The sequence below is a fragment of the Microtus ochrogaster genome, chromosome 2 (genome assembly GCF_000317375.1).
Source record: "Microtus ochrogaster isolate Prairie Vole_2 chromosome 2, MicOch1.0, whole genome shotgun sequence".
NCBI lineage: Eukaryota > Metazoa > Chordata > Mammalia > Rodentia > Cricetidae > Microtus > Microtus ochrogaster.
In genome coordinates this window covers 52,265,402-52,279,610 of record NC_022010.1, presented here as the reverse complement: position 1 = coordinate 52,279,610, position 14,209 = coordinate 52,265,402, and the positions used below count along the sequence as shown (strand labels likewise).

At 39.9% G+C, this 14,209-nt stretch overlaps 1 protein-coding gene across 4 annotated transcripts in view; it reads right to left on the bottom strand.

Moving 5' to 3' along the window:
• Lsamp (limbic system associated membrane protein) overlaps positions 1-14,209 on the bottom strand; it is a 2,109,134-nt gene that overhangs the window by 629,367 nt on the left and 1,465,558 nt on the right. For 2 of the 4 annotated variants that reach the window (XM_026786010.1, XM_026786013.1), the window contains exon 3: positions 4,466-4,544. In XM_026786010.1, coding sequence (XP_026641811.1) covers positions 4,466-4,544 — 79 coding nt within the window. Of the gene's footprint in view, positions 1-4,465; positions 5,067-14,209 lie in introns of those variants that run through there. The other 2 variants (XM_005344995.3, XM_005344996.3) reach the window with 2 other exon arrangements.

The window sequence follows — 14,209 nt, the reverse complement described above, 5'->3', positions numbered from 1 at the left end:
AAAGTTTGTTTTCAAATAGAGAATTATAAGTAGTAAAAAAAAAAAAAATCACGTATTGTGCCAGGAGTTTGTTTGAATGTTGACACTTTCTTAGTGAATGTAGGCGTTCCAGATGCCTTATGGAAGAGGAGTCATGTTTTCGCTTCAGTTTGAGCAAGGTTTATTACATCTTATTGTCAAATAATCCCATCCTTTTTTGGTGTTTTTTTTTTTTCCCCTCCTCTTAGCACAAAAATAAACAGGGAAATAAACACCTAAAATTTAGGAAAACAAGAACCAAGGACCATTCATGTTGCCATTTAGTTTCCTTCAAAATCTCATATTCTTATTAGATATGTTTTCACTTAAATGGGGAAAATATTATCATCATAAAATAGTGTGATATCCCTCAAACAACAAAGAGGAATGGTGATGTGGGAGAAGCTTCTGTTTTGTGTTGATTTCATTGGTCAATAAAGTAACTGCCTTGGCCCTTTAATAGGACAGAAAATTAGGTGGGCGGAGTAGACTGAACAGAATGCTGGGGGGAAGAAGGCAGTGAGACACACACCATAGCTCTCCTCTCCAAGATGGAAACAGGTTAAGATCCTTCCTGGTAAGTCACCAAGTCGTGGTGCTACACAGATTACTAAATATGGGTTAATCAAGATGTGAGAGTTAGCCAGTAGGAGGCTAGAGCTAATGGGCCAGGAAGTGTTTAAAAGAATACAGTTTCCGTGTAATTATTTCGGGGCATAAGCTAGCCGGGAGCCGGGAGCCGGGAATGCAGCCCGCTGCTCCCTACTACAGAATGGATTTATAACTACCAGTTCAATATCTAAATTTTAGATTAATTACAATCAGTTGCTGTGTAGACCCTACATTTTATCCATATACATGATTATATTTTATTTTCATATGTGTTTGCAAGTGAATATGAACAAAGAAACTTCATGAGCAGCTGCACAATAATAAGAATGTTTTCTGCAACCTCTGTCGTTGTTGGATATCTAGCACCCTATCAATATCTTTCCAGCCATATGCTGTTAACACTGATAAGATTTTTAATGATGTCACTAAAATTTCACTATTTGAAAGCTTTTGTGGAGTTCAACCTATTTCCAATTGTCTGTGATTTATCAAGAGATGTACATGTGTTCCAATCCATCAAGATTAAACAACAGTAGATGCCTGTGCTCAGGGTAAAAGGTAAGAAAGACAAAAGAGCTAGAAAATCTTCTAACAACTGATGAAACCCCATCTTTAAACTGGTAGCAATGGAAGAGTTGGGTTTTGTTAACAAAAAAAAAAAAACAATAAACAAAAAACACTTGAGTCTGCATCATGAGTAAAATTCCTGAGATACGTGTATGTCACATGCTTTCCTCTGCCACACAATCTAAAAGCCCTTCAGATCCACTCTATCTAGATGGGAACTCCAGGCATTGCATTGTTGCTTCACTACAGATCTGTGGACCACACTTTGGTTGCTTGACTTTGGAATGGAAGTGATGTTGTGTTTCTCATCACGTACTCGTAAAAGTTTTAATGAAGATCTGAATTCTCCTCCAAGAAACAACCAGGTTAGGTGTGCGTGTGTCAGGCTTTTATATCCTTCAAGTTTGCTCATAATTCTACTGTTTCCAAAGAGATAGAAATTACAGACTAGGATTGCAAGCTTACTACTTCTTTAACACCATGCACAGTTGTACCAAAGGTTACATTGTCCGAAAATAATTGTCAGTTCCTAGATTCCTACAGAAACTCTTATTTTAAGCAAACAAGAAGGTGAGAGTTTCGGAGGCACACCAGTCAAACTCTGATGATGGACATCAGAACTACAAGCCTCCTTTGTCTCCTACTGCCATTTCAGATTATTCAGGGCCACACACTCACTAACAGAGGATGTTTCTCGTCTTGCCATTTCACTTTCTCAGTGCCAAACACTGTGCCAATCTACTATGACTGCCAATGAACCCAGTTCTCCTTCCTCTCCTCCCCTGGAGGCTCACACTCCCAGCAAAATGTCACAAAGAGAGTGGAAGCATGCCTTTTCCAGGCTAGACTTGCAAACAGAAAGTTACAGCCTATTCTTCACCAGGACACTGACCCACAAAGCAGACAGGATTTAGTTAAAGAGATTGAGAAGAAGGTCAGCTAAGAAAACAAAGGTAACTCTCTCCATAGTGACTTCTGATAGAAGCTCCACCAACCTCAAAAATAAAGCCTTGTCTGAATCAAAGAACATTTAAAAAAAAAAAAAAAAAGAGGGCATGTTAGGTGAGGTCTGAAGAAGCAAAAGGAGTCCCATGGGTGCCCTATTTGCATGCAGTTGGTCTGTTTTCCCTTTCCCTGGGAATAACCTGTGCTGCATTTGTTACCTTTTCTCACAACCTCCATTTCCACACTGTAATATCTGATAAACTGTGGTAACTAAAAGACAAAACTCCATTTCTTTTGAGTCATTATCATGCAAAAGCACCTACACAGCATATACAGTTATTTAGGTAAAGAGAGTGCATCTCCTACGTGTAGACTTCTATGCTTACATTGCATGAAAGTGCCAGAATCCACTTATTCTTCTGCTTAACATGTACATGCGTCTCTGACTCTTAGATACATATACCTTAAAATGAAGGTATTGACTTACAAAGATATTGCAAACTTTTCAATCATTTAAATCAAAAGTTTAGATACATTTAGAGTAAACACAGTTCTCACCTTCAATCCTGTAATCTGGAAAAAAAATAACTTCTAAAATATGCATAAATACAACAGTTTTGCTGCCAATAAAGGGTTAATGATGTTAGGGTATACGATTGCCAGCAGCTGAGATGGCATGCTTGTGTGTTTGCAAAAATATTTTCTGCATTATGTCCAAATCCCTTAGCAAACAGATAAATTACTCCATAAATCGTCTTACTCCGTGTGGATAAATCACACGTACAGGTTTACAAAGCTGGAGAGCTATGAGGGGAAGTCTCTGGCTGGGGAGGGGGATTTGAGATTCATAATCACCCGCAGCTCCGAACGTAAAGACAGAAAGACCCACATAAGATCGTGTGCTTACGTTTTACCATCTGGAACAACATATGTACACACAACACACATGTAGCACACACCGTACCACACCACACACACTTTCATCTCTAACAAGGCTAGAGATCCCAGAGCAGGACATTCTGTGACAGTCAACCAAATTTATTTCTGGGAAAAGAACAGAAAACTTTGCTGCTGTCGGCAGCTCTGCCAGGGAACTGCTCCCTGATGCCCCGGGCTTTATGCACTATCAGCCCCTTTCACACAGATTAGAGGTTGATTTCCTATGGTATACTGTTTTTTATGGCTACAACCAGCAATATTACCTACATAGACAGACCAACACTGGCTCATTAGATTTGGAGGAAATGAGTTTTTAAAAGATCTCCAAGGAAAATAATTTCTTCTTTTTTCCCCCCTTTCTATTATTATCTGCCAGAGTCAAGTAAAGCTGGGGAGGGGGGAGGGAAAAGAGAAATATAGGAAAGACACTGTGGGTTTGAAGGTAATAGAGTAATGACGACGTAACATCCAAATCTCTCTACCTTAGAAGGGTCAAACTCTCAAGGACTTGGGATGCTTTTTTCAAATTCCCATCCCAAATTATGTTGCAGAGCTTGGCAGCCCTGCATAGGAATAAGACTTTGAAGTTAATAGTTAATTTGTGGTATCTATGTAATGCCAGGTTAATGCCTTCTTCACCTCTGTGTTTAAGTTTTCTATTCTTAAGGGCCTGCCGTTAAGCTAGATTCCTTTTCCCCCTTTTCTTCATTCTTGTGTTGATTTCTATCCACATTCCCAAAAAGCCTCAGTAATCATCCAAAGTTGTAAGATTGATTTATTGCCGACGATGTCAATTCAGAGATCTTTACAGAAAGTCTTCTATCAGAACTACTGCTAGAGCAGACTGGGAGCCTTGCTGAGCAACACACACACACACACACACACACACACACACACACACGAACAAGGAGAATGCAGCCTTGTGTACCACTCTTTCAGAGCCATAACTCAACTACTCTTGTTCCTGAATCGAGGAACCTCAACAAAACTCTAAGAGCAAAGCGCAAGCAATTACCACAGCATGAATACAGCCCATTGCCACTAATGCCAGAGATGAAGTTCAGCTTTCTTGACTAGAGAAAACGACGTTCAAAGAAGTGAAAAACATTCCACCGGCACCATTCCTTCTTGACAGGGATCAGATTCCCTTGAATTTTGTTCCCAGCTAAGTCTTCAAGTCAATACAAGGGGCACACACAAACACATACACACATACATACATCCCACAAGCCTGCAAAACCCCAGGGCTGTTGGAGTTCAACATCACACACACACACACACACACACACACACACACACACACACACACACACACACACACACACACACACACGCACATACGCACTGACAGAGAAGCAGCAGAAAAGTTGCCCGCAAGCCCTACCTGAGGATGGCTGTGTCCCCCTGCCTCACGGTGATGTTGTCCGTGCCTCGGTTAAAATCCACGCTGCGAACGGGCAGTCCTGTGGGAAGAAGGCAGAGCAGTCTCAGTAGGACCAGCGGCAACTGTTTCCGATCGGGCTGAACTCTCCCGACCATGGTGGCCTCGGCGAGTTGGTCCGCGGTGGACTCCCGTGTGCGCGCTGCTGGCCACGGAGAGGGGCTCTAGCGCGCGGGGCTCGCAGCCACTGCCAAGGCAGCTCGGGCGGGTCCAGCGCGCACTCCCTTCCACTTTGCCTCGCTCTTTCCCTTGCTCAGTCTCTTTCCCCTTTGAGACTTAACAAAGCCCTCATCAAATCCAAGCAGGGTGGGTGGGGGAGAAAGTGGAAGAACAAATTTTCCGAAGGAAGAGTGCAAATATAAAAACGCTTAATGATGAGGAGGCGACTGTCAACGGCAGGGGTGCTTCCTTGGACTCTCTGTGGCTGGCTGCTTCTCTGCCAGCGTCTGGGCTGAGCTCCTTCACTCTGTAACCCACTTTCCCAGGCAGCAGGAGAGCTTGCCAGGGAGAGTAAAGAAACAGCCTCTCGCAGCAGCAGCAGCAGCAGCAGCAGCAACAACCCAGGAGCTCTCTCCCCCTCCTCCCTTTCCTGTTTCTCCCTCCAGTCCCTGGCGTGTTCTCTCTCCACTCAGCACCTCCCCCCTACCCTGCTGGTTTTCAACAGCCCCGCCGCGTCATCCCCCTCCTCCCTTCCCTCAGCGTGGCCCCTCGCTTTGCACAACTGCCCCCTTCAACAGCAGCCAGCCTCAATGAAAGCCTGATGCGCCTTTGGGTTGTCAGGACAACAGCTCCATCTGAGGCCTGGCTGATTTCCTTAAGAAGAGGGGATGGAGCACAGAGGTACTGTTCAAGACAGGGGCTAAGGAGGTGGACTCAAGCTAGAAAAAAGACAAGAGAAAGAGTATAGGAAAGAAGGGAGGAAAGCGTGGCAGGAGAGAAATACAAACCTTGACAAATGGAGCTACATATACATGGTTGGAATGCACGCTGTAGAAGGGACCAAGATGAGAAATAGAGAAGAAACTCCCAAACTGAAAACCAAAGTTAATTTCACTCTCCTGGCAAATGGCTTTCCATATTTCCATATTATTCGCCCTTTCTCCTCTCCTGAAGAATTTAAAAGGTTTATTTTCTCTTCCCCACTTCACCCCCCTCCCCCTCATGGAGCGCCCTTATGAAAGATGGACTGGAGACAATGCTGGTATTGAGTGGTCTGGGGTGTGAATGCTTGTCTTGTCTTTTCTAAGTGCCACCCTCAGCAGCTGATCCTTGATCCCCAAATAAACTTCACTCTCCAGGAAAGCCACAGGCAGACACATGAGTGATGGGTTGTGCCACAGTCGCTCAAATGGTACATTGCCGTTAATGCACCAGTTTCTAAAGCCACTCACTTCTCAAAATGTTCTTAGACAAGGAAGTAGATCAGAAAGTTTGTCATTTACAAGGGATCCAAGTCTACAGACAGCACTCTGGAGACAGCACTAAACAGGTGCAAACTCTCATCATTTGTCAACTTCTGCACAATGACCCTACCAAGTGGTGAGGTCCCAAACACCTTTGTCACTCAGGTGGGGATTTCAAATACTAGACATCACCCTCAGCCCTGATGTGAACATGAAAGAAGAGATTAGGTGAGCCAAAGACTTTTTGAATAATCTCTCTCTCTCTCTCTCTCTCTCTCTCTCTCTCTCTCTCTCTCTCTCTCCCTTCCTTCCTTCCTTCCTTTCACTCTCTCCTTCCCTTCACACAATCCAAGCATTCCCAGAGTACAAAAACCAAACACACACACACACACACACACACACACACACACACACACATATTGTAGTGAGAACAAATTGTAGTCAGTTTCCTACTGCTGACTTTACAAGACTCATATCTCCAATCAAGAGGCAACAAATACTTACAAGTTCTTGTACAAGAAGACAAGACAACTATCAAAAGATATAAAAAAAGAAAAGAAATATTTAGTCTTTTTCAGGGTTTGAACAAACAAAACCACCCTCAGACCCCTAGAATTCTCTTGGTTTCCTTTTGGCTTCTTGGCACCAGCAAAGCCTTTGAATTTCAGCTGTTTCCTTTAAGATAGTAAGGAAACTAATCAAGGTAACTGTAAAGCCCCAACAAAAGGTGAGTTCTGAGTCATCACTGTGATTCTTCCACATCTGTTAGAGAAGACCTCAGATCGGGAGGTTCCATTTGCTCTCTCCCCATTCTAGACCATTTTTGGGGTCATAAATACCTCATGCATACACAAATTCTCTCTCTCTCTCTCTCTCTCTCTCTCTCTCTCTCTCTCTCTCTCACACACACACACACACACACACACACACACACTCCTCTTATTTTCATGATGTTTTAGTCAGGTTTTCTATTGCTGTGATAAAACATGGCCAAAAGCAACTTGGGAAGGGAAGTCTGTATTCAGCTTATACTTCACCTCACAGTTCATCATCAAAGGGAGCCAGAGAAGAAACTCAAAGCAGGAACTTGGAGGCAGGAACTGGAGCTTCTTATAGCTTGTTCTGTCTGATTTTTATACAACCTGAGTACACCTGCCTAGGGGCAGTACTGCCCACAGAGGCCTGGGACCTCTTAAACCAGTCAATCACTAATATAGAGAATGGCCCTGCAGATTTGCCCAAAGGACCCTTTTATGGAGGCATTTTCTCAGTTTAGAAACCCTCTTTCCAGATATATTTGAGTTTCTGTGAAGCTGACAAAACTAACTGGGGCACATTGTTAGCTACACACATTTGCAATCAAAAAAAAATAATAAAAGGAAAAAGCCTTGGAATCCTTATCAAATCCCAGCAGTGACAAGCCCTAAGGTAGCACTCAGAGTGCTGGTATTTGTCTTGTCCCCCAGAATATTCAAAGTTTTTTTTTTTCGGCTGCAGCATTTTATCAGTTTAAAGGTAGATGAATTCTTACAGATTGTGTGAGAAAATATAGACCTTTTGTCTTTGAAGAAAATACTTTAAGGTATTGGAATCTGAAATGTCCCAAATTTAACGTTTATAAAGTTAATTATGTTTATTTGCAATGTGAGTTCATGTCACATGAATCAAGATGTCCTTTGTCCATGGTGATAGGCAGTCCCTACCTAGCCTAAGAAGCCAAGAATATGCCACCACCTCTGGCTTGTGATTTATCTGTTCAAAGTTTGAGCTCCTTTTACCAGTGAAGAAATCATTAGATAAAGAGGTTAGTTGACCCATAAGTTCTATAATTTTCACTTATGAAAAATATAAGTTTAGCATGCTAAAGAAGATGGTATCAACATTACAGAAGAGCATCCTGTCTTCTCATGTATTACTACCAGACTAGACCATCTTTGTACTCTTAGAAAAGAAGGATTTGCTTACACAATGACTCAGATGTAGTATATACTCTCTTGCTGTAAGCTGTTTCTCAGAAGAAGAAAAAGAAAAAGAAAAAAAAAAAAGATACATTGGACCAAGACTTAACAGATTCCCTTAATTTCATTGACCATGCTCGATAAGTGGTATGGCCCAAAGGCCATCATTGCGTATTTCTAGATGTGCTGGGAAGAAGGATTAGACTCATCAAGAGTACATGCAACGTCTCTACAGTGGACAGGATTTTTGTTTGAAGAAGGAAATCGGTGTTTGCAGGCCTAGAGAAGAATGACACAATGGTAGTCCACTATTTATGAAAGATACTACCACATGACTATTAATACCAACAGTTTAAAGGGACGAGACTGAGATAACCTCCTAGGAAGTGTTTGGATTAAACAGAATGTCTGACATTCAATGCAAAAACAATTCACACCAGTGAGAGAAGGAATGTAGAATGTGTAGCTAATCACTCGCATTTGGGATTTGTCTCCATAACCACACTAAGAAAAAGATATATTACACTAGTCAAAATCATAATCTGAATTACAATAGAAATAGTTTACCTAATTAAGAAGACACTATTAGAACTACATATTTGCCTAGAAAGTATTTTAAAAAGCATTTAAGAAGTTTTTTTTTTTTAAATCTTCATTAAGCTTAGTATGGTTCTTAGTTTGGCTTAAGTTAATTGACTTGTGATGAGCACATAAGGTAAACTACAATCTTTAAAGAAAGATCACAGTTTAGAAAATCTCTAATGTACAATGTTCAGAAATTCAGCCTGACTCAACTAAAATTTCAGCTATGATGCTAATTTATAAGTCAATACTGCAATGGAATTTACATTCAGACAGAATTTCAGTAACTTCTTTCTTCCAATACTTGGCCCCAAAGGAGAGTTCTATGATGGTGAATATTAGAATGGAGAGATGGCCAACTTTGCTAGTTCACCTATAGGGTGAACATCAGCATTAACAGAGACATGTATCCATTGACTTCCCCTGGTAGAGTGTAGTCTCTCAAACCATTCCTTCTTCACTTCCTCACCGAGTCCTGTTTTGGTCTCTTATAATCTCCTACTTTCTGATACATCAATAGAGTGTAAAATTGGATAATATATCTCATGCTCACATTCATTCCCCTCAAACTACCTTGCTATTAACTCCTCTGCCATTTTCTTTCCTTAGAAATGTCAAGGGAGAAACACATAGACGACTTTTGGAAACATATACAGGCTATTTTTCCAGAATCAATGTGTCCATGTTTGTGAGCAGCTTGGCAAAAATGAACATACTTGGGTTATTTGTGAGGCAAGTATGGCTGTTAGCCATGGGAAACAGCCATCATCACCCAAGTAGGATGATCCTAACTACTACTTTAAAATAACATACTGCCTTTCTAAAAGAGGCTTTAGAAGATTCTGGCTCTCTCCAGGGACAAATGCTGCAAGCAAAACAAAAACTAGCTCACGTATGAACACCCTAAGAAGCATGAAGGGTTATTCCTGTTTAGCTCTGTAAGGTAATAGGCTCACATAAAATCCAAATGCAGCCTAAAATGTACAACTAATTATTTGGCTACATTGCTTGCGTTTTATGCTAAACCTGTCTATAACAGTAATAATAAACCATTCTACATTTCTACAATTGTAAGGTCTTAATCATAGTAATACCCCATCTGTACTCCACTTTCATAAGTAGAATTAGAATTTCCATATGAACTAGAATGCAGATCTGTTAAAACCTCTCCTCGGGATCCCTGCTATCACATTCTCCAATAATTTCATTTATAAGTTAGCGATTCTCAGGTACCCTAGTTATGCTTATGAATATGGCATTATCTTGTGACTTTTCATTGGGGTTTGTTTTGGCACCTTTAAATTCAACTTTATTCATATGTGCCTCCTTTTCACAACATACAAACAAACAAACAAACAAAAACAATCAGCCTCAAGTCAGTGAAATAATATCCAACTACTTCGCCTAGCCCTCCAGTGATGTAAAACCCCTAACTCAAATTGTGCACCACAAAAATAAGTCTAACTTTTGCTTTCAGTGTGTGCCATGGTTCATTGTTATCAAATCTGTCTTCTGCTTCTAATAACATAGATTTTGCTCACTTGTTCTATTTTTGTAGGCACCAGTGCTTGGATGTGTCCCAGTTTTCTCAAGGTCTTAGAAATTGCTCAACTGTTGCTTTTCCCCACATTTCACTTCTGCCCTTGGTTACTCATAAGCATACCTTCACTTGCAGTTACTGGCACACTGGTATCAAAGAATTGTGCACACTGGCCTTGGACCCACATTTCCCCCTAAGATGTTAAGATTTGCCATCATGGCCGCTGTGTACAAGGGGCGTCATAATGTTCAAGTAATGTTGTATTTGAATTGCTTTCGTTCTATCAAGAGAACTCTCACATAATGGGAAGAACACACAGCATCTGGGAAGATGAGAAGGAACAGCACCTTCAGAGTAGCAAGATGTTAGTAAAATAGAACAGGATTCAGCTAATTCTACCCTCATTCTGAGGCTATTATAGTAAACTGGCCTTTTCCTCTCAGAAAATAGGTCAATGAATGAGGGAGGGCAGAAGCAGGATAGCAGTTTTGTATTTCAAAATGAAGTATAAACTGATTGTTTCATTCACACTCAATATGTGTTCATTTTTATGGTAGTGAATTAGAGAAACCAAGACTCTTATCTAATAGAATTTGCATCCTACATGCCAAAATTGGCATTAAAAGTAAACAGGTTTATGTTATTTTGCAAAGTAAAAACTGTAGAAAAAAAGTATGGGTGGTAGAGTATAAATGAGCTACAAATATTGTGAGGGAAACATGTATTAAAAACTAGCTTAAAGTTAATAAATCCTAAAACATGGGGAAGTAGATGTGATAATATCAACAAGATCATCCCAGGTTTAAAATATTGGCATATTAAAGGCACTAAAATAGGAATGTGTGCATTATGTACCTTCAGATGAAAGGTAACAATAAACCTAAATAACAGTTTATATGCCTGTTACAATGTGAAGTAGAAAAGAAATAGATGGAATTGGAAATTAAGGAGGTATCATAATGATAAAATGATTCCAAAATTAGCGAGTTACAATTTATTCTAGTAACGTAGAATTTGCAACAAGGGACTTAAATAATTTGACTGACATTTTCCAAAGAGTGTTAAGAATACCATACGGACAATGCATTGTCTAAAAACTACAATGGAAATGAAGAATGAAATAGAAGGATGTCTTAGTTACTCAGTACAAACTAGCTTAGACTATGGGGTGGCAGTGAGATAAAGAGAAGATGAAATTGATTAGACTGGCTCAGGATGAGAGGTCCCTCCCCAAGAGTATGTATTCTGCCCTTAAGTCATCTCTGTTTTCGTCAGGTGAGCCTTTCTCCCCACTGTACCAGTTTAACTCTGAAACACACCTGTGAAAAGTTACCACTTGTCATGGAAAGAGCTGACAGAAAGCCAAGTAGACAGCTATCAGTACTAACCATACAGAAAAATAAAAGTGTTCCAGCTATTGCTTGCCAGGTGTAAATACTGCATACCCTTAATTATGTTTCCTGTATGTTGATAGACTATCTGTATAATAAAAAGATTTTGTTAAAGAATAATAAATGTATAACATGATTGATAGATGCCATGCAATGGCTAAACTTTACTAAATTTTTTGGCATGTCTATATTTATTTTCAGGAGCTAGTTAACATGTTAAATTTAGATGGAATGCCTAGATAAATATCTTGAGGCTATAAGTCACGTAAATAACACTAATATGTTTTCTCTAGAGCTTACTGACAATATTGAGCTGCAGGGAAAGTCTAGTTCTGGGTCATTATATTATCCAGAGTCCCAGAAGTCTTCATGCTTCAAACAATCTTTCCTCCCTGGCTTCTCATTCACTGCCCGGGCCCTCTCTGCTTTTAGTAATGAATGTAGAAGCACTGCTTAGATGAGAGGAAAGGAACTCACAAGACTCATCAGTCAGTGACTGTATGTGAGAACATTCATAAATATTATTAATAAATATGTGAAACCACCATGTAGCAGTTACTATGCTGAGGTCTGAGACTTCACTGAGCCACAAAACTGACTATTTTTCTTAGTGTGGTTCTCACAGAGAAATTGCATTAAAAGTCCATCCTTGAGAGAGACAAATGTGATATATGGCTTTAGAGCAGGCCCTCCAAACATGCTCTCTACCACAGAGAAGTTCCAAAATTAACCAGTATATATGTCCAATGCTCTCCTTGATTCTGAACGGGACCTACGCATAATGAAACACAGACTTCATCTTAAGGAACCCAAGAACTCACAATCAACACAGTACATCCAGGTAAGCCCTTGTGTAGTAGAGAATGAGGGGCCAGTGAGCAGAGACTGAATTATGAAAAAGCAGAATCAAAGTGTAGTAACTTAAAGGAAATAAACCAGGAGATGCCTTGGCGATAATGGTATTTTAATATATGCAAGAGGAGAGGAGAACACAGGCATGCCCTTTGCAAAGAGTAGCCATGTGAACCAGCCTGCAATGAAGAATAGAAATCCAAGATTGGACTGAAGTTTAGAGGTCTGGCTAATGAAAAGTTCTAAATACATTGAAGAATGACTTCCATTTCATCTCTAAGTTACAAACTACTTTAAATTCTAGAAGACTCAAAAGAACATACCAGCAATCATAGTGGTGGAAAATACAATGAAGAAACTAGTCATAAGCCTAGTGAAAAGTTATTGAAGTCAGAATTAGGAAAATAAACATTATCAATTGTGTGCGCATTTTGGTTTCTAAATAGTTCTAAGGAAAGCAGGCCTTTGGTGAGACATTCATTAACTGGGAAGAAAAGTTGTAGGAAAGGGTGTAGAGGGGGAGATTGGAACAAGTTAAAATGGAAAATAACTGTTTTAAGGCGAGGGTCATTGAAGCACTTGACAGGCATGTTAATGAGTTTGACCTTCATTCTGTATGCAGTAGGGAATCGTTAAAATTTTGGAGCAAGAGAAAGACATAATCAGATCTGTGTTTTATGAAGATAACTCACTGGCCTTGGAGTGGGAGATATACTGGGACAAGTTAAAGTCAGGAAGGTCCTGCTATGAAGGCTCTGAAAGAGCAAAAGCAAGAAATGACAAAAGCAGCCTCCAGCACGATGACAATGGGAGGAAGGAAAAGAAGCAGAAGCCTTCACAAGAATGTCACCTAAAAACTGATGGGAATTGTCACCTAATTGGGTAAGGGAGTAGAAGAAATAGAAAGGGCAAAGGACTCTGTCTTCTGTCTCAGTACTGCTTGAGGTTTTGGCTAACAAAAATGGGAAAGGTGAATTTAAAAAGCCTACTTTTAGAGAGAATTTGGAAATTCTACTTTTAGAAGTCTGGACTTGCTCCTAAATTGGTGCCCAGATAGCCTGCACTTCCAGATGGACATGACCAAGTTGTAGTAGGGATATGACATTCTTTGAAGAAGGGCTGTCTTTAAAATGGGATGAGCTAAGCCAGCAAGTCTGATTCTTTCTTCCATATATTTTATTGCTTCCCTCTATCCTGTGTTGGTGTGACTCCAACATGTTTATATAACATGTGAGCAAGATCATTGTTTGCCAATAACAAATATCATTCTACTTTTAAAAAACACCACATGTTCTGATAATAGCAATAAACTGATTTCACTTTCAAGAAGAAAAATAATCTGAACTTGTCTCCCTCTGCTGGTTATACACTGAGTTATCATCGTGCTTATTTAAGAAGAATAATAGAAAAAAATAGAAATATTCCATAATAATTTGTTTTGTACAGTTATAGGGCTTTGCAGTTCACTATGCATGATGACACACATAATTTTATGCATTGTCTTTTCTACAGTTCTGTAAGATAAACAGTGTAAGCATTATCACCCCAGTTGTCTGGAAATTACTCTGAGACTCCAAACCAGTAAGTGCACATATGAAATTAAAGCAAAATTGGGAAGCATCTGTAATTAGAAAAAAGTGCACAATGTTGAAGCTAGAAGAGATCCAAGGGAGTTATCCTGTTTATCCTCACCATTTTACAGCTGAAACATAGAACTTAGAGTCTTGCTTATCTCCTCACCATTTTACAGTGGAGATACAGAATTTAGAGTTTATATAGTTCTTTAGAAACAGTGAGATTAATATTCATAGAACTCACCTCCCAAACAGCATTCTTTATATTATACCATGCTTTCTGCTTAATAATGTCAGTACATTAATCTTTTACCCCCCTACCCAGGGATAGCACTGTCCATAATGGTCTGGGCCCTCCACCAGTTAGCAATCAAGAAAATGCCCCCC